General features: G+C 43.4%; 2 protein-coding genes across 3 annotated transcripts in view; one reads left to right on the plus strand and one right to left on the minus strand.

Annotated features, from left to right (window-relative positions):
* Positions 1 to 1,563, minus strand: part of PARPBP (PARP1 binding protein) — a 58,830-nt gene extending 57,267 nt beyond the window's left edge. The window contains exon 1 of one of the 2 annotated variants that reach the window (XM_090043233.1): positions 1,384 to 1,563. Coding sequence is in view for 1 of the 2 variants with exons in the window: in XM_090043232.1 (XP_089899358.1) it covers positions 1,201 to 1,274 (74 nt within the window). In the remaining variant the exon portion in view is untranslated. Of the gene's footprint in view, positions 1 to 1,200; positions 1,357 to 1,383 lie in introns of those variants that run through there. The other variant, XM_090043232.1, reaches the window with a different exon arrangement.
* Positions 1,564 to 1,609: 46 nt separating this feature from the next.
* NUP37 (nucleoporin 37) overlaps positions 1,610 to 20,878 on the plus strand; it is a 43,217-nt gene continuing 23,948 nt past the window's right edge. The window contains exons 1-5 of the mRNA XM_090043234.1: positions 1,610 to 1,743; positions 2,990 to 3,181; positions 5,426 to 5,550; positions 7,543 to 7,615; positions 13,478 to 13,572. Coding sequence (XP_089899360.1) covers positions 3,026 to 3,181; positions 5,426 to 5,550; positions 7,543 to 7,615; positions 13,478 to 13,572 — 449 coding nt within the window. The 5' untranslated portion in view covers positions 1,610 to 1,743; positions 2,990 to 3,025. The remainder of the gene's footprint in view (positions 1,744 to 2,989; positions 3,182 to 5,425; positions 5,551 to 7,542; positions 7,616 to 13,477; positions 13,573 to 20,878) is intronic.

Genomic DNA, 20,878 nt, shown 5'->3' on the forward strand with positions numbered 1-20,878 from the left:
TCAACACCAGATAACACTTGCCAGTGCTGCCTTTGGAGGTGTCCAAAATTGTGTCTTCAATGACCATGATGAACTTCTCACCTACAGGCTGCAGTCACCCATACCCTGTTGTATAAGTGGGGAACTTGGACAACATAGCAGAAACACCTGGAAGTTTTGGAGAACTGCCATCGGCAATGCCTGTGGAAAATCCTCCATACCAGCTGGAAGGACAGATGAATGAATGCCAGTGTTCTGGCTCAAGCAAACACCACCAGTATTGAAACTGTGTTTACACAGCACTAGCTCTGTTGGAAAGGACACATCATAGGGTGGCCAATAACTAGCTCACAAAACATGTCCTATGCTCCGAAATCACTGATGATCACCCCTCTAGGGGCGGGCAAAGAAGAGACGCAAGGACATCTCAAAGGCCAATCAGAAGAAATATCATAGTAGCATCAATACCTGGGAAACTCCAGCACTGAGTCATCCCCCATAGCAGCGTGATGCATGACAAGGCGTCAATCGTTTTGAGCAAACTCACTTCACTAAGAGGTGTATAGATGAGAAAGACAAGACAGATCTGTGACCCTACATCACCAGGATCTTCCTGTTCCTTCCTCTCTGAACTATTCACCACATCTGCTGTTGAACGTGTCAATCTCAACTCAACCTCTTAAGTTATTTGTGGACTCACTGATAACTTCCCTGTTCACTGGAGTACCCTTATTCAACAGCTGAGGACAAATCATACTCCTCCCCCTTCCCTAAATCCCTTCTTGGAGAAGGGGGTGACCAGCTCAATCTCCACCTTGTACAGATGTGTCATCTAGCCTGCAGAGCTCCCCATAGCTCTGGAGATCTGGTGGCAGGGAAGCACTGTCACTTCCCTGCTGACAAACCTCTGGTCCCCTAGGGAGCTTGTCGGGTCCTGCAGGGAACTGGATGACATGACTGCATGGGCCGGAGATGAACGACTACAAGCATTCAACAACACCCCTGGTGTACTGGGCTGTACACCTCTGACTGCACCACCTCTGCATGCATCCACGCATTGTGCCTCTGCCTCAGACGACCCCAGCAGTCTTTCCTGTGGGGGGGACGGGGGGGTGGACACAGACCCGATGATCTGTAAGGTCTCCTCCAACCCAACAACTATGAAACAATGAAACACTCTGCAGGCCAGATAACATGACCCACACGCGACATTGTGCTGACCCGCGGTCACTCAGTTGCCAGACAGGGGAACACACAGGTCCAGGCACGAGACTGGGGATCAGATCTGGGTGCATGGCGGGATCCGCGCGGGCTCAGGCGGGGATCCAGGTGCAGGGTCCGAGCGCACAGGCGGATCCAGGCGCACAGGTGGACCGAGCCCGTCAAGCCCCGGAGCAACCGCACCTGCGTGGCTACTGCAACCCTGCAGCCAGGAGGTTGCCCCGGGCTCCGCTTTGCTCAGGCAAGACTCGCGCTCGCGGCTTTCCGGGTCCTCAGGTCCGGGCGGGTCCGGGCGAGCGGCTGCAAGGAGGGTCTCGGACGCCGGTACCTGCGCGGAGGGGGCGGGGCGTCCTTGCCCCGCCCCACCTCATTCCGGTCTAGTCAATGAGCTAGCCCCAAGCACCAACGCACGCGAGCCCCCGGTGGTTTGAATTTAAATCTCCCGCAGCCGGCCAATCAGAGTGCCGCAGCCTTTGGCCCGGAAGTGCAAGGTGCCGGGGGCGGAAGCACTACTTTACGAACAGCTTCGCGGGAGACGTACAGGTAAGGCGGGGTGGGGAGTGTTGTGAGGGAGGTGCGGGTGTCGGTGGTGTGGTGAACAGCTGCGGGGTGGGGAGAGTACTGCCACTCTCTCTCCTGTGCGTGGGGGGCCCTGCCCTGGCCTGCCCTGCTGCGGGGCTCCTCATCCCCTGGAGGGGAGGCTGAGGCAGGGCTGCGCTCCCCTGGCCTTCCTGAAATGCCTTGGTTCGAGGGGCAGGCGGGGGCAGGAGCTGCTCCCTCTGCCTGGGGCTCATCTGGGCCCCTTCCTCGTGCCTGTGGGCTGGCCCTCTCACATGGGGGTGTCTTGAGGCCCCTCTCAGCTTTGCTACTGTGTGGTAATGTAGAAATTTTACTAACAGTTAAACTCCTGTAGCAGACTCAGCCTCCAAGGACAGGCTGGTACAATATCATAAATAATAGTGTAGCAGGACAGGCTGATAAGACACAGGCCTCGTCCAGGCTGATAAGACACAGGCCTCGTCTCCTTAAAGTCTGAAGCAGAGATACAGCCCACCCCCCATTAGTTAACATGCAGACAGAGAAAAACAAACCAGTTTTGAAACAATTAAGAGTTATCCCACACTGATATTCACCGTGGAAAATTCCCACCTGCACGCGCATCTTGTCTGTAGACTATAAATTGCCTCTAACAGTTTTATTCGGGGCCTCTGAGTTCGCTCAGAGTGCCCAGCATGCTGAATAAATTTCGAGACAGACAGCGACTCTGTGTCTTTGGGAATAGCTCTGCAAGGGGTTACGAACTCCTCAACAGTAACTCTGATCCCAAAGCCCCTGTGGAGCAGGCAGGGCCCCATGGTCAGAAAATCTCAGTGTCTTGACTTCTCATGCCCCAGTGCCGTTGATAGGGTCATGTCCCAGGTTTTTTTTCTCAAGTGTGTAGTTTGTTTTGTGGGGGGCTTTTGTCAGGGAATATCTGTTGTACCTATGTTAAAGATCAGCTCCTTTACAAATAAAACTTCCTACCCAGAAGAACCATAGTGCCCTTTACCTCCCCCATGTAATACGAGGTTTTGTTTCTACCTGGGAGAAATGTTACGATCTTTCAATTCTCCTTTGCCTGACGAAGAGCATTTGGGCCCAGAAGCTTGCAAAAAAGACTTTTTTGGGGGGAGGTAACTGTCGAATTGGTTTAATAAAAGATATCACCCTTAAGCCTTGTCTGGAGGTGGGAGTGTGTGTGGGTGTTTTTGGTTTTTTGTTTTTTGTAAATCTCCTTCTCCTGTAACAGTCATTGCTTCTATGCCACCTCCATCTTACCACTGAAATGAAGCAAGACTCTGTTAGGAGCGCTGCCTACACTGTGGACTGCGAAGATTATGTGTACGTGGTGGAGTTCAGTCCATTTGATAGTGGAGAGGCTTGTTCCCTAATTGCATATGGCGGCAACAATTATGTCGTTGTAGGAACTTGCAGGTTTCCGGTGAGTGGGTTTTTTCTATTGTTTTTTTTTTTAAACTGAAGGTTTGGAGCTTGGAGGGTTAATTCGTCTTTAAAAGTCTTGGTTAAGGAGTACGTTGGAGCCACAGCATTTTTTTTTTCTTTTTAAAAGCACTAAGTTGGGCCCATTTTGTTTTTAGAGTCCAGCATAATTGTTCTTCAGGCAAGTATGTCCATAGAAATTCACTCTAACGAGAATTATGTATAGTAAATTGAGGTTTGATTCTGCTAATATAGCTTCTTTTTGATCACTGAATAAGACACAAAAATAACAGATCTTTTCTCTTGGAGAGAGAATTCAATTTCTATGTCTTTCAGAATGTAGGTAATCACTACCTGAGGAGTTGTGCAGCTCTTAGTTTGGACTGTGCCTGGTGAACTGGAGATGTGCTGTGTGTGGTACAAAGTGCTATAATTTATCATATCTAATACAACTCTTCTCCCCAGAGCACTAAGTCCCAGTCTGTATGAATCCATTACTTATGGACTGACTTCCAGCCAATGCACGTGATACCAGAAATGAATAATTACTTGCCATATTTCCTCAAATATAAGACGAGGCTTTTTCTCCATTCAGGGTTGGGGGGGGCATGGAAACCTCTTGCTTGGAACAGCTGCTCTTGTTCAAGATGGAGCCAGGGTAGCTTGTGTGGCAGGTAGGAGGTGTTTGGGGAAAGGGGCACACAGTGTGAGGGGACATGGGAGGGGGGGATGCACAGAGCAAGGGGGCATGGAGAAACAGTATGCAGGGAGCACAGTGCAGAAGGAATCATGGGGGAAAAGCACAGTGTGGGGGAGCACATGAGAAGGAGTGGTGGGGCAGCATGGGTGAATGGATGCATAGTATGAGGAGAGCATGGGGCAAGGGGTTGTGGGAATACAGGGAAGGGACACCAGAGGAAGGGGTTGCTCTGTGCATCCCTTCACCCATACTCCCCCTGCAAGGGGAGTGTGGGGAAAGAAACATAAGGGATGAGGTGTGAAAGGGGCCACTCCATGCAAGGGAAAGCACAGAGGAAAGGGCATGCGGATACAGCAGGTAGCACAGGGCAGAAACACATGGAGGAAGGGGAGTGGGTTCACTTAACTGCATTCTGTTTAACTACATAATTTGTAATGGTAAAAAGGAGATGACAGTGCAGAAGAGATCCTATGCATAATCTTTATTTGTTGCAATGTAATCAGTAGGCAAAAAATTAGAACTGGCAGTATGTTATACAATTAAATTATGCACCTATTCATTATACATATAGGTGGTAGTCTTTGCATAATTCATGTTGGCCAATTGTTAGGTAAAAACAAAATGCTGTCTTTTGAGCATATAAGCATCAAGAATCAGTATAAATTATTTTTAATTTGTATTTTTACAATGGTGTTTAACTTAAACAATACAAAGCATTTCTTTTCAGTAAACATGTTTGCAAACCTAGAGAGGAGTGTTCTAGAAACTGGATCTAGTTTCTGAATTTCTTATCTGAATCCATCTGTGTATAAAAGAACATTATTTATGCATCCAGTGATCCAACAGCATTTACAATAGCGATATAGCAGGGACAGATTCAGAGGACTTTTTTCTATCCCTTCCAGTAGCTGAAACAACATGGTAATAAGCTTTTTGTAAGTTCTTGTGGTCATCTTTGATGCTTCTACTACCAGTGTAGCATCTGTCTTTCTTTATTTTGTTTGGAGTAGATAGTCCATGCACGCTGGAAATGTTCATTACTACAGATTTAACTTGAAATAAGCTATCTATCTTGTTAACCATGTGCTGCTGCTTTCTTTTTCTCCTCTTAGTTCTTGTCAAAAATTCTAGATGGCTAATACTTGTATGCATGTGAAACTTTTTTTTTCCCCCCAAAGCTCCAATGCAATGCATGAAGTCATAACCTGAAACAGCTTACACACATTTTTAACCTTGCTTCCAAAACTAACAAAGATGTGAACTGTAATCTTAGATTTGTGATGTATATGCTTGTTCAGTAGAAACTGAATATCAGCACCTCACTTTACATGTCATAGGTCACTCAATATTTGTTCTGTGATTTGTCACTGTACAGACCCACAAAGAGGGCATGGCCTCTTTCATAATGAGTTGGGAGTCTAAGAGGCAACCAAGTAATTCTTTTTGGTCATTACTAGTGGTGACTGATCTAGAATTAAAAGGTTTTTGTCTTGCTAATAGCCTTCTGGACCATTTTCTTTAAACTTATTGTGCTACTTTATTTAGGAGGAAGATGCAGAAGTGGAAAGAATACAATATAAGATGCTAAGAACATTTCATCATGGGGTCAGAGTTGATGCCATAGCATGGAGTCCAGAAACCAGACTCAATTCTTTACCTCCCCAGATAAGGTATTTTTAAAAGCACTTGAGTACAAGAATACCATGACTTGAAGAAAGGCTGAAAGAACTCGGGTTTTTAGTATGGACAAAAGATGACTGAGGGAGTGGGGTTTGCTAACAGTCTGTATGTTCAAGAAGGGTGATAGCAGTATTGCCGCCCCCACCTTGTCAAAAATCACAGGGCAGACTACATGACAAATCTCTTGGTGTGTGGGTTTTTTGGGGGTTTTTTTTGGTTTTTGTTTTTTGGTTTTTTTTTTTAATCATGAGATGCTATTTTTGAAGTATGCGGGGCTATAGGGGTGTGTGGGGTTTGCAGCCCAGAGAAGGAGGGTCCCCACACACCCTGGCAGGATGTGGGGTACCATGAATGAGGTTGGGGGTGGGGGAACAGCAACCACCCCTTGGCAGAGGCATGGTGGTGGCAAGGAGGGGAGCTCCTGCAGGTAGCCACAGCAGTGTTGAAGGGGGAGGAGGGGGGTGGCAAGTGCTGACCACCCACAGATGCCATCAGAGGCAGGAGGGGGGTGGTGAGTGGCACCACTAGCAGTGGCAGCGGCGGCGCTTCTTTCAGGGGTTGCACTGCCAATCTCAGGGTATATGTACACCCCCTACACATCACCAATGTGGGGTACTGAGGAGTGAGGGGCAGCAATAGGGCTGGGGGGCTGTGGCTTGGCAGGGAGGGGCAGACGCACAGAGAGAGACAGCACCTAGCCAGTAAGAGAAGGGATAGGGGGGACAGATAAGGCCTCCATGGTGTGGGAGGGAATGGGACAGGGGCTGGGATGAATGGGACCCCAGGGCCAAGGCAGGTCATCCAAAGCAATGGGAAGGAGAGGGGGGATGGCTCCTCGCAGCTGCGCACACTTCTTCCCAGGGGAGGAATGGGGAGCACATGCTTCCTGCTGCCTTTGCCCCAGGAGCTCAGCCGCATGACTCAGTGTGCTTCCTGCCATCAGGCAGGCAGGGGATGTGCTATGCAGCCAGCACTCCTTGCATCCCCTGCCTTCCTGGCAGGCAGCGACAGCATCATGTGGCTGAACTCCCGGGACAAGGACAGCAGGGAGCCTGCAGCAGGCAGCCTGCCTCTGCCCTGTGGGGGGGCATACCTCTCCTGCAGTGGTGTGTGCAGCTGCAGGGAGCTGTGCCCTCTGCTCCATCCCCACCCCCATGCCTCTGGACATCCTGCCCTGGCTGCAGAACCCTATTTCATCCCAGCCTTTGCTCCTGCCCCAATCCCTCCCTTACCATGGGATCCTCAATCTGCCTCTGCCCCTTCCTCCCCACAGTTTTACCATCTGAGAAAATTTGGAGACTTTAGGGTTTGATGGGGAGATCATGAGTCAGAGTTATTTTGACTTAGAAATCGCAAGTCTTGCAATATTTTTGTGACCGTTGGCATTACTGTGATGAAACTCTTCTCTGTGGTCATGGTAGGCAGGACTAGGTGCAGTGACCTCAAGCTGCATGACAGGAAATTTGGGTTGTAGGTTAGGAAGAATCTCACTATGGGGGTTTTTAAACATAAGAACAGGCTATCCACAAGTTGTGGAATCTCTATCCATGGAACTTTTCAAGAAATAGGGTAGACAGACACTTGGCCTGAATGGTTTAGTCAAGTATGATCTTGCCTTGAGCAGGGGACTGGACTACATTTTCCTCCCCACCCCCCGAGGGTCCCTTCCAGCCCTCCTTTCTTAAGATCCTTTGAAATGTACTTGTATGGCCAAAATATTTAGGAGAGGGTTGCAATTAAATGCTCTTCTGATTGATCTGTATTCAAAAAACAATTGATTTATTTTATCACTGTAAAGGCTATTATTGCCCAACGGTAGTGATAAGTGTTAGAAGTGTGTGTGCACATGCAGGCATAATAATATGAATTTGTTCTTCTAAAAACATGAAGTGCAATGTAAGCCTGTTGGCCATTTACCAGATTTCCAGCCTAACTCAGTGATGCAAAATAAAGCGTTTTTCTGTTTTATCTAATCCTTGTAGGTTTTGTACTGCAGCTGCTGATAGGAAGTTAAGGCTGTTCACGTCAGACCTCCAGGAGAAGAATGAATATAAGGTAAGAAAAAATTATTTCTAATTAGGATTGAATTAGATGTTAGACTCAAGAGGGTCCAGAGCAGGGCCACTTCTATGGTTAGGGGCATACAGGACAAACCCTATGAAGAGAGATGGAGGGACCTGGACCACTTCAGCCTCTGCAACAGAAGGCTGAGAGGTGATTTTTGTGGCTGCCTACAAATTCATTAGGGGAACAAAGCAAGGGATTGAAGAGGCTCTTTTCAACAGGGGGCCTCTTGGGGTAACAAGGAACAGTGGTCACAAAACTGACAGAGAGCAGATTTAGGCTAGCTATCAGGAAAAATCACTTCATAGTAAGGGTGGCCAAAATTTGGAATGGGCTTCCAAGGGAGGTAGTGCGCTCTCCTATCTTGAGGGTCTTTAAGAGAGGGCTGGATAGGCTTCTGGCTGGGTCAGCTGACCTCAGCACTCTTTCCTCCCTAGGCAGGGGGTCGGACTCTGATCTGTTGAGGTCCTTTCTGACCCTAGCATCTGTGAATTGTGTGCATCTTGTTTGCTTTAGGCGAGGTTTTTAGTCTTCAGCTGTTTTACCTCCCTAATGTGCCTAACGCAGTAAAAGCTAACTGTAACTGCATGAGGGAGATGATCTATTATCATTTGCAAAATTATTCCTGTTCTACCTCCAGCAAGCATTTAATGTGTTGAACAAATAAGATAATTGTATTGTTTGCTTTTAGCAAACAATTATAAGTTGTTATTCTTATCGTATTGCTTTAGTGAAATTTGTAAATAAATGACAGCCACTACTACTGCTATATTAAATATAGTAGGTGCATAGGGCTTATTCCAGCTTTGTACCTTTTTAATTGAAAAAATGACTGCATAACTGAATTTAATACAGCTCTACAGCAGCAAGTAGGTATTTGTGGTTGGTCTAAAACTGCTTTTATGCGCCTCCTTAATCTATTTCTCTCTGAACTAAACATACCGAGTTCTCTTGATCTTTCCTTGTGTGGCTTGCATTCTGATCCCCTTACTATTTTTGTTGCTTGCCTTCTGGATCTTCTCCAGTTTCTCAACACTTTGGGGAACAAATGCAGAGCCCAGAACTGCTACAGTTCTTCAACTGAGGCCTAACCAGGCCTGAGTAAAATTGTATCATCTCTTGTGTCTGTCATCCTTTAATTCCACTAACGCATCCCAAAATGGCATTTGCTTTTTGGTGATTGCATCCTGCTGCTTGCTCATACTGAGCCTGTGGCTTTCCCTCGTGTGGGGCAGTATTAAAAGCCTTTGTAAAATCTAAGTCTCTTGTGTCTACTGCATTCGTTTTATCCACTGAATATACTGTTAAAAACTGAGAAACTAAATGCAACTGTGATGGTATTGTCAGTTGAATTCTATAAACAAACCAGAGTTGGATCCTATAAGTAATGTAATTGGCTGACAAGCAGTTTCTGTTTACTCTCCACCTCCTCTTCTTCCCCAAAACAAACACACCAATATCAGCTATTTTTGGTGTTCATGCCAAGGGGGGAAAAAATTCAACTTGATAAGAAAATGTAGTCCTCTTATACTAATAGGAGCTACAAAAGAAGTATTGAAAGAGTCCACATTAATGTTCATGTGAAATGCTTCATTCTACATGAGAAACAACTCCATAATTACTAAGAGGAAAAATATACCAGCCCTTCTGCTACCTTTTCTCCGCATGGGAATGGACTTTTGTGCTTTGAGGATCACATTCTTCAGGAACAACCACTCTTCATGCGTTCCTTTTGCCTTCAGTCCCTGGTCCCACAGCACTTCCCCTACTATTGCCCTAAGCCTGTTGAAATTTGCTTTTTTGAAATCCGAAACTTCAGGCCTGGTAGCTGATCTGCCTGCCTTGTGATGGGCAGTGAATGTGATTGTTTTGTGGTTGCTGTCGCCTAGGCTACCCTCTATATTCAGGTTGCTCACTCATCTCCTTTGGCCAAGACCAAGTCTAGGAGAACGTTACCTCTGGTTGGCCCATGCACTTCCTGAGTCAGGTAGAGCTCTTCAATACAGGTCAGGAAGCAATGTGAGTGATCTGACTTAGCTGAGTGTTCCTCCCAAGAGAAGTCTTGGTAATTAAAGTCACCCATGATGACCATGTCCCATACATGTGCAGCCTCTCCCAGTTCTTGAGAGAACTCCAGATCAAGCTCTTTCCCGTGGTTTGGTGGTCTGTAGTATACACCTACAGTTAGGTCTTTTCACTGCGCCCCCCTCCTAGTTTAGCCCAGAGGGTTTTGAGCCGCTCTTCTTTGGAGCCGATGTTGGCTTCCAAGGAGAGGTATACTGCTCCCTCACAGAGAGCAACACCTCTACCTTTCTTTCCTACTCGGTTCCTTCTGTGCAGGGTGTAGCCCTCTCTGGCTATGTTCCAGTCATGTCAGGAGTCCCACCAGGTCTCTATAATCCCTACTAGATCATAATGCTCACTGGAGAGTAGGAGGGCTGGCTCCTCCTGCTTGTTTCCCCATTCTCCTGGCATTAGTTAGTGTACAAGCACCTGAGTCCTCAAACTGAGACCCTCTATTTCCTGTCACATTGAGGCAGAACCATTCCCTCAGCTCTCGCAAGCGTGGCTCTCTTAGTGTCTCCAACTTCGGAGCTTTCCTGTGTGCCAGTCCCCGGTCATGCTCCAGTGAGTGTTTTCCCCATCCCCTAGCAATCTTAGTTGAAAGCCGTATCTAAAAGATTGGCCATCCTGGCCAATGGGTCCCTTGTTGGGGGTATCTGAAGTACACACAAATAATGAGCAGTGCTGAGCTATGGGAACACCACAGCTTGAAAATGCTCCTTATGACTGATAGTAGTTTTAAGTATGCTGTGTTTTTGCTTCTTGTCCAAGTAGCAGCAAGCTACTGGGCTAACAAGGCCCCTCCACCAATCATCAGTGGGAGGCAAAAACTATGGCATATTTAAAACTGTAGTTTTCACCTCTCTGCCAATTGGGCAAGCAGCAAAGCTGCTCTACCAGTCAGTGGTGGGAGGGGCACAGGCCAAACTACAAGATTAAAGGAGCTGCTGCACTGCACTTCTGACATGAATTCCACTGGTCCCTATCTGTGGTAAATCGTGAGCCTTTTGGCTTTGGACTAATGTATAAGTAGGTACAGAAGTGCTGCTTAAGAGTGTTTAATGGCATACCTGTGCCAGAAATTACAGCAGTTTCAAAAAAAATAAATTGCATCAATTCTGGATGAATTAAGTCTATGGGTACTATAGTGAATTGCCTATATTCAGATGAATAGAGGCATGTTTATTTCAAGGTTAGCATTTTCAAATTTGCCCATCACTTTCATGTGCTCAGGGACAGCAGCATCTGACAGTAAATGGGGAAGAAAGGGGCTGTGGGAGGAAGAAGTTGTGGGGTGATGTTACTTGAAATATTGATTGCTTAAATCACAAGTAAAACCTTAGAAGAGGGGGATAAAGCAAAATGCTGCGTTTATTGATTTATATGAGGCGGATACATGATCTTTATCACACCACTCATACAAACATATACATGTATCACCATGCACATGTGCATGTGAGTTTATGTATGACTAAAACAACCATTCCATCCAGCAGTTATAGTTACCAGCAGCAGCTGTTCAGTATTAGCACTGGGTGGCCAGCCCAGGCCTATTGAGGTGGTGATGAAGATTGAAGCTGGAGCGGGGTGAACAGACATGCCTGTGCTCTGAAGAAAGCAGCAGCAATCAAGATGGCTTGCCCAACCTGGCAATACTTAGATCCTTCCTCTTATAGGAGTTGCCAGTCTTTGTTCAGCATTTTGGGGTTTTTCCACATTCAGTCTCTGTTTTCAAAGTTGTTTCTCATCCATCTTCTCATTATCTCAACTTGGTCGTGTCAGTTGTAAAAGTTGGTATCTCAGCCCACCTGACAGAATATGCAGCACTCCTTTCCCTCATTATCTCCTTTGTGTGCCAGGTCTCAAGCAGATTCTTCATGCATCCATTAATTAGTTCACTGACTGGTAATTTACATGCTGGCACCTTGTTCCTTACACAAACAATTAAATATTCCCATTCTCTTACCATTTACCCTTTCACATAACTCCTCTTATATGCAGGGCCACGCAAAGTTCATTCACTCATGTCAAGCAAAAAGGCAAATACACAATTGAATTTAGCTGAAATACAGAAATAAAGGTTTGTCTATTAATTGAGCCATTTATGAAATGCAGAAATAAAGGTTTATCAGTTCAACGCTAATATTATTTAAAATAAAACTAACACACACACAATGTTAAGGCATAAAAATAGAAATTCAGACTACAGTGACAGGGCAACCTGACTCCCCCAGATGTTACAGCAGGGAAAATACAGTGAGAGGTGGACCAGTTAAAGGCATGCCTCCAATAATTAGGTTCTAGACCTGGAAAATTATAACTAATTTATAAATATTCCATATGTAGAATCTATTGAGGAGATGATTTTATATTCAGGATTATTTTATGCTAAAGTAAATAAAATATTTCTGCTGAATATATCAATGATTCTACATATGAAAGATGAAAATATGAATGACTGTGTCAAAGTTACTAAAAAATACCAGCCAATAAAATGAATATAACCAGAGTTTCCTAATGTATAGTCATCTTTGATATAAAGATATATATCATTCTATTACATTTTTTGAGAAAGAAGTAATAAACAATTCAGCCCTAAAGTGCATTGTGGAATATCAAAACTTATTCTGGACTGGCCAGTGTTAGCCAGTCCAGTAAAACAGAAGGCTTGATACCTCAATTTTCCAGTCACCCAGAGATGAAAGTTCAAGGAAACTATAGGCTGACAACTAGATGTTGAAATTTATAGTGAACATGTGGTGGCACTTTGATTGTTACATAAAACGTATGTTATGTTGGATCAAAGGACTCTCTCCAGGGAGGCACAAAACATGCAAAACCAATTGAAGGAAGTCTGTGGTTACAGTCTGGCTAATTACTAAACATTCTGTGTTTAATAGTAAACAATTGCATTTAGCACTTTGGGAGGGATTTGACGGAAAAGTCTGACTCAGCCTGAGTGGAAAAAACAACTTGCTTCAATTATCAACACAGAACTGGAAGCATACAAGAACAACATCAAAAACTGGTTCAGAGAAACTTTCTGTTACTTCGGCAACCTGAATAGTCCTAAATACAAGATCAAGGCTGAGCTCAGATCAAGAAGCAGGGAGTGAAATCTAGCTAATTGTTTACAAGCGTGTAAGAATTGCTTCTTTGTGAACATTTAGATTTGAATATTTTTATTCTTCTGCTTTGAATAGTTTTGTATGAAAAAGTGTGATAATTCATTGCATCAAAACATTGGGGAAATTATGGGAGTAAAACCATGAAAGATAGGATACTTGAATTGAGAATTTTGTCAGTTTTTCAGAAGCATTTAAATGTGATATATATCATATTCTGTTGGTTTTCATCAAATAGCATGAGAGGTGCTGAAAATGCAAACAAGTTGGTAAAAGTATATCTGTATCCAAGGGCAGATAAAAATGAATAGTAGGCCTAATAAGCTAATGGACTAGAAATTCACATGTAGGGGAAGGACTTACTATTTGTTCCAAGATGCTGTGCTGCTAAATAGGTTTCTTATATGGGTAAATTATATTTAGTAGTCTAAAGTAAATATTAAAACAAAGAACTTACAGACTGGAACAATAGTTTAGTAATACATAGATTAATTTTAGAAACAGTTTCTATACATTTATACACCTTTCCTCCTTACCATGTAGAATGCCAGCTTCATTGTAAATTTGTCTGCTTTTCCTGTAACAGAAACTTCTGGAATGCTCAAATACTAGTATTTATTAGAAGTGCTTTGGACTTCAAAATAAGTCTCTTTCTTATTGACAGATTTTTGATGGCCATTCAGATTACATTAATGACTTGGTATTTGCACCTAAAGAAGGTCAGGTGATTGCAAGTGTGGGGGATGATCACACCTGCAGGTATGTATCCTGTGGATAATGTGACTATAAAATGTCAAGTTTACTATTTCTTCATTTTGACTAGAATATCTGAAAACCATAGCAACTGAGAATATTTAAAAAAAACTTTGAAATATTTAAAAATAAAAGGGTTTTTTTAATATGTTATTACTAAAAATGTCAGTCAGCTGCCTTAAGGAAAGAGAGATTAAGTAGTTTGACAATTAATTGTTTCAGTGTTAAGGCACAACCTCTGTCATGTATCTTTCTCTTGTACTTTATCTGATCAAGTTAGCTGTTCTTGGTCACATGAAAGGGAAATCTGTCTATTCCTAGACTTACTTAGGCTGAGGAGAGCAGGAGTCCCCAGAGCAGAGCAAACATAGTCAAAGATACTTTCCTCCATCCCCATCTCTGGGTTTATCTTGCGAATTATGTGTACATGTTGGCACACTAAATACTGGGTGGCAGACTGTGTAACCCTTAAAAGGATCTCACAGCACCCTGCTTGAGAATCATTACTCTACTTCCTCCTTGGGATGACTCAAAGATCAGTTTGAAAGAAAAAGATATTTCAGGTCCAAGCTAAGAAAGTACTCTCAAATAAAACCCATATACACATTCTTACCATGGATTAGATTCTCAAGGACCAAAACCACATATTGGATTATGCAGCTCTAATGGTTCAGTTTAGTAATGAAGATCCTACAAGAGAGGACATTACTAGGAATGAGAGAAAGAGGATCCCATGATGCACAGGGAGGCAGGAGACCAAGCGTTTGGGGACCGTGAAGACTTCTGAGAAGGGAAGACCGACAGATCGACTTTAACTTGTATGGTTTAAGTTACTGACATAACAGTTAGTGAATAGATTAAGCAGTCAAATGACAATCTAACTTTTTAAAGTAATGTTTCTATTTTTAAATTGCATATGTTGAATGTCTTTAAAAAGGCAACACCTGAAGAGTGATTATAAAGAGGATGGAGATAGCATTTTCTCTATGACTGCAAGGGACAGAATTAGGAGAAATGTCCTCAAAACTGAATCAGAGGAAATTTAGGTTGAAAATTGGGAAGTACTTTCTAATTATGAATGTGGTTAAGAATTGAAACAGTCTGCATAGAAAAGTGTGGAATTTCTATCCCTGGAACTTTCTAAGATAAGGTTAGAGGGACACATAACTGAAATTGGTTGAATTGGTTCCTACTCATAGGAAAAATTAGAAGTCTTATTTTGGCTAGCAGAAGGTTTTTGTATAACCTCATTTCCATCAAGCCATACAAAAGTCTTTTAATTTTTATAAGAATGAAAAAAATGTAAGATCTACTAAGGGCCTTAGCTGGTTCACTTCCTCTTTAGGTTCTTCTTTGGACTAGTACAGTTTTTCTTCAGAAAAAAGGCTGATTGAATGTTTTAAATAATTAAATGTCTTTGGTTAACAGCCATGGGAAGTAAGCAGAATTTGTTTGGCCACCAGAGTTCTCATTTTTTCCATTCTTGCAAAAGAAATGTGGTGCAGGAAGATGTATTTTTTTAATTGAATATAAAAGTTACACTTTAAAAGCCAAAGGAGAATGCATTCCCTTGGATTTACCAAGATCATACTTAATTTACTGTGTAATTTGCTTCTTCAACAAAAATGTGAGAAGAGAAACAACTTTTATGGCTGTAAATTTCTCTTAAGACATCTGTTAATGGTTTTGATATGCAATACTAGAACAACTAGTACAAGAACACAAACTTCCCAGTATTTGAGGGTGTTGTCCTTACGTTGCTAGATTTCACCATTACTGTCTAACAGTGGTTTTACTGTATTAACCATAAGTGAGTTAAATCACTTTCAATGTACAGCTGTTACAAAAAAATATAGAAATATCTCTGAATTTTCCGTAGTCACCTCTCTACCACAGTAGAATTAGTGAAGATTTAAAGATATTAGATAAATCTGAGAGGTACATATTTCATGCACTAAAAGAACTATTGGTATGTTACCTCAACATGACATTTTAGTGTGGAACCTATTTGGTTCCATCACTTGGATGAAAGCTTCCAATAAAAGCCTAGGTACGAAGGCTCCATTCAGAGGTGTTCTCCCTTGTGAATCAGTGCTTCCTTCATAAGTCTTCTAGTTCAGCAGTTCTCACTACTACATAGAAAGCTAGCTGGTCACATAATAAAGATTTCTCCTTAATTCCAGTTGCAAAATTTAAATTAAAGAGTTAAAATATTCTTTCCATGAGAGCAACTGCATTAGTCATCACAGAGATGTAATGGGAAAGAAAATGGTATGTGCCGTTAGTTTGGAGGAGAGGCATCAGTGAGATCATTCTTGTATTAAATATGTTCTATGTGATGTTATTTTAAGAATCCATGCTAAGTATAGTTTTAATATATTATTCTGAAAGTGTCATTTGTCAGCTGATGATAAACCTGCCTTGGCCATTCAAGTCATTAATGATATCAAAGGTGCAAGTCATCTTACTTAACATTGCACCTGCAGATTCAAGAGAGGAAAAAAAAAACTTTTTTTCCTGCACTGATGTATAACTATTTATGCTAAAGCTGAATTTCAAATATTAAAAAAAGGGCTGGCTACTGGTACAAGACCTGAAAATCTGCTTGACATTCCTCTCTCCAGTACCCTTAATAGTCACTGGGGGGCTGTCACTGGTAGAAGGGCTGCAATTGGTAGATCCAGGTGTCTGTCAGATGCTTCTGTGGACTCACAGCATGCAAGTCAAAAGTGGATATGTGTCCTTTCCTACTGCACTATCTGCAGTAACTCCTCACCACCCATATTTCTGGATTATTGTGTTAGGAGTTGACTAGAACATGGGTGATCAGCCCGGGTCTTGACACTAAAGAGGCAGGAGCAGTCAAAATTCGGAAGCAAGGGTCCCAACACAGTCACAAGCCAGAGAGGATCAGGAGCAGACACAGCCAGGAGCCAAAAGCCAGAAGCAGGTGTCCAGACTGGAACCACAAGCCAGGGGGTCAGGAGCCACCAAGTTAGGAAGTAGGGGTCAGCAGTCAGGAACCAACAAGCAGGAACAAGGGTTCAGGCATATGAGCCAATGAGAAAGGCATCTGTCCCCTGGGTACTGAAAGGGTTGCTGCCTATAAGCAGGCAATCATTCCTGTGCAGGTAACCAGAACCAGTTTGGGGCTAATTGGCTAGCCTGCCTGTTGTCCCAACTCCTCTGACATGGGAAAGTTATATAGTTGTCTCATTACCCTGGTTTTTGTGTGTGTGTAATTTTGCTTTGCTACCAATTGTATAACTTCATATTCTTTCAGTTTAGAGTACTCATGCCATAGTGCAAATTGTTTTATGGATACACTCAGAAATTTTCCTGCAGATCATAATTGGATTCGATCTTCTTTGTTTCACATGACCACATGTTTTGCTAGTGTATGTGACCTTGGGGTTAAATTAGCTTCCTAGGTGGAGATAGTGGGGAGGAAATTTGACATTCAAAATTGGATTAACTTGAATGCCAAAACTTAAGGCAGGGGCTAGTAGTTTTTCATAGGGTGTGGACAGAAAATGTTTGAAGCATTTCATATATTTGAAATGCTTCAAAGGGCAAGAGGACACATGTTCATAGATTCATAGATTTTAGGGTCAGAAGGGACCTATTAGACCATTGAGTCCAACACCGTGCCGTGGGCAGGAAAGAGTGTTGGGGTCAGATGACCCCAGCCAGGTGTTTGTCCAATCTCCACTTAAATACCTCCAAGGAAAGGGGGCAGCACCACCTCCTTTGGAAGCATATTCCCTATTTTGGCAACCTTGATTGTAAATAATTTTTTCCTGGTGTGTCCAATCTGAATTTGCTCTCCTTCAATTTGTGGCCATTGCTTCTAGTTACCTCAATGGGCGCCCTAGTAAACATTGTATCCCCTATTTCCTGCTGTCCCCATACCCCCCCCCCAAAAAAAATAAGCTTGTAGGCAGCCACAAGATCACCTCTCAGCTTTCTGTTATGGAGGCTGAAGAGATTCAGGTCCCTCAGTCGGTCTCACAGGGTTTTTCGTGTACTCATAGGGTTTTTTGTGTAGTCCTTTAACCAAACGGGTGGCCCTCCTCTGAACCCTTTCCAGGTTATCTACATCCCTCTTGAAGTGCAGCACTCCTGATGTTCTTCCAGGTGTTTTGAAAATGGTGGAAGCACTCAAAATAACCCTGAAGAAAGCAAGTACTATGTTTAGAAGCACAGTGGGGAAGACTGTCAGTAAGCTCTCTCCTATGTACTCCACCTCAGCTCTCCCACAGTGCCCCTCTCTTCCCCAGAATCAGGAGGGCACAGGTTCCTCATCTCCCAGTTCTGGTGGGGGAGTGCTCTGGGTAAACAGGATGTACAAGACAATGCTCACTGATGGTTAGCTCTGTTCCCCTCCCCCTCTCCTTCCCCACCCTGTTGTTTGGGGGGCAGGAAGTAGAGCCACAGGTTGCAGCAGCCCTTGGGAGACTCCAGAAGTTTTATAAGAACCAAAATCAAAGCTAGCTAAGAATGACTCTGCATGGCTATCATCTTCCCTCGGCCTTCCAGTTATTTGTTCTTTAAAATGCTGCCAAGACTTGTTCCTGGGTGACATCTTGTTTTTTTAATTCAATAAATGATGCAGTCTTTGGATAGCAGTGCCAAAAATCATTCTGTCCTCATTTGCTCCTGCCTTCAGCAATATTTAACATCTGTGTCACCGTTCCCTTTGTTGCACTTGCATTAAGATTACTGTTTAGCCAAGAATTAAAATTTTTAATGTTCCTCTGTTATTTTGTCTTTGGCCTGTTTGTTGTGGCAGGACACCTGCTCTAGTGTTTAATGTGTCCAAGTCGTAACAAACATTTCTTTTTTTAATGATTAAGACTTTTTAAATGCAAGACTTCTTGATTACACTTAATATAGTTAATATGCATTGTGATGGGTTACAGGAAGATTTGGAATGAGATTATGGACTGTGACAAGATTATTTCCTGATTTTTTAAATTTTTTTTTTAGATGCTAGTCTAATCCTTTGCCTATTTTTGTATGCTGTCTAATATGTTGCCCAGGTATGATTCATTTAAGCTATTATTGCACTCTAATCATTGTACAAATGTAAGATGGTCACTGATATACATATCTAATCATTTTGTAAACAAAATCAATAACTTTTTTAAACAAATTTTAAAATTTACATTCAGATTCATTTGTTAGCAAAGTAGAATAAGGTATAGATAAACATGCACTTGTAGCAGCTTCACAGGTTGTGTGGGGAGCAAGCTGTTACTTTGAAACTTGAATCTTTTATTACATATTCATGGCCTGGTAGCAATGCAAGTGCAGCTAAATCATAGCAGCTGAACCCTATTATGAAGCAGGGTTAAAAGTTGGGGTGATTTAGCTGCACTTGTATCACTACAGGGCAGAGGTGGGCAAAATATGGCCCATGGGTCATATCTGGCCCGCCAATTGATTTTATACAGCCTGCAGACAAGTTTTGGGTAGACCTGTATCACATTTATTAGCATTTTTATAAGTGTTGTTACTCTGATTAAGTGTGGAAATGACATGAAGGATCCTTTATATTATAAATTTTAAGTAAAGCTGTTGGTAAACACCATTAATTTTGTGTGCAGCCCTCAACAGCTCACCAAAACTCATTAAGTGGTCCTCCAGACCAAATAGTTGCCCAGCCCTGCTTACGAGGTCATGTACATGTAACAGTTACAGGCTGTGAGATCTTGAGCAGTAGCAGGTCCCTCTGTTCTTTTTGAAATTGCTTCAAGTATACATTTGGCTATACCTACATTTTTAGTTATGAGGGTTAATTTAATGAAATTAATTGTCCTACAAAGTAATTTACTGCAGGTTGGATTCAGTTCTCACTCCAGCTAGTCTGGGACCCAGTCTGAACTTGGTGCCTGCCCCAAACCAGCTGGACCAGCACTGCACATAGCTTGTCCCAGAGCAGGCACTGGATCCAGCATGAGATTGGGTGGGGGGGTTGAACCTAGAGGCCCCAGTCCCACCTGTGGAGTCAGTCTTGCACTGTTTATCTGGCTCATGGATCTGTTCCAGGTTACTGATCTGGCTTTTGGAGCCAGATGAGTTTGACTCCCCATCCCTACCTCCTTCCTGGAGCATGGAGACTTTTAAAACCTTCAGCTGAAGCTCTGCTGCCACACGCACAAGCATTCAGGACTAACTGGACCAAAGAGAGGGACCAATAAGGAACATGAATATTCCTATTTGGATATTTACCTGGATAAAAGGAGACTTGGGCTCATATCCTGGCTACTGGGATTATTTATCTGTTATCCAGTGATTGATTGTAAAACAGTACTTGGAGAGGTGATCGTTAAGTCAGGTCTCTCATCTGAGTTGCCTAATAATTAGGTTAGTCATGCTCCCTCCTGCTTGCAACTTTTCTGATCCAGCAAATCTCACATTCTTTTTGTTCTGAAGCTTGAAGGGCCAGAAAAAATGGTAAACAAAAGGTTCTGGGAACAGGGATCAGAACTCAGGCTTCTCCTGCTCCTATTCCCCATAAGTGCCCATATTACTAGGCTGCTGCACTGTGCTTGCTTGCCCTTTCTTGCTGCAAAACTGATGCTGTATAGCGAAAAATGTAATATTTTCAAAAGGAAGTGTGAGCAGTTAATTGCCCCAGTCTAGCCTGCAGAATGCTGCTTAGGGCAGTGGTTCCCAACCTTTTTTTTACTGCAGCCCAGCGGGAGTGGGACAGGGCACATGGAGCTGGCTGCCTCCCTCCCAGGGCTCCCCCACCGCCTGGCTTTAACCCCAGAAGCTCAGTTGTGACCCTGGAAGCCACTCACCCAGGCAGACAGACGGGGTCCTGAGCAAGGGACTCATGCCACAACCTGCCATAGCCTGGTACCAGGCCATGGCCGGGAACCTGTGGTCTAGGGAACTGTCCTGGGAGACAGAGGTTTGAAATTCCTCAGGCTGAAGCAGGCATTGAACCTGGGACTCTCACTCCCTTGATGAGAACACTAAGCCCTAGGGTTCATTATTAAGCTGAAGACAGTCACCATCAACTTCAGCTAGATAAGGTTTTTGTTTTGCATCTTTGTTTTTTAAACTGTCAGCCCTGCTCAGATCTTTGAAAGAACAGCTATGAGAACCTACATTCAAGAGAGAATTCTGGAATCTGGAAACCAAGGGATTGAAGGCACCTTACTGCAGACCCTGAGTCTAGAGGGGAATAGGATTTCACACTGGAGAGGGGTTGGATTTCACACAACTGTGCTTAGAGTTTAGTTAGCTCTACAGCTCCCCTTCCAGTACGCGGACTGTTTTCGATCAAAACTTTTGAAAC

The sequence above is a fragment of the Crocodylus siamensis genome, chromosome 4 (genome assembly GCF_052110815.1).
Source record: "Crocodylus siamensis isolate JL-2025a chromosome 4, ASM5211081v1, whole genome shotgun sequence".
NCBI classification, from domain to species: domain Eukaryota; kingdom Metazoa; phylum Chordata; order Crocodylia; family Crocodylidae; genus Crocodylus; species Crocodylus siamensis.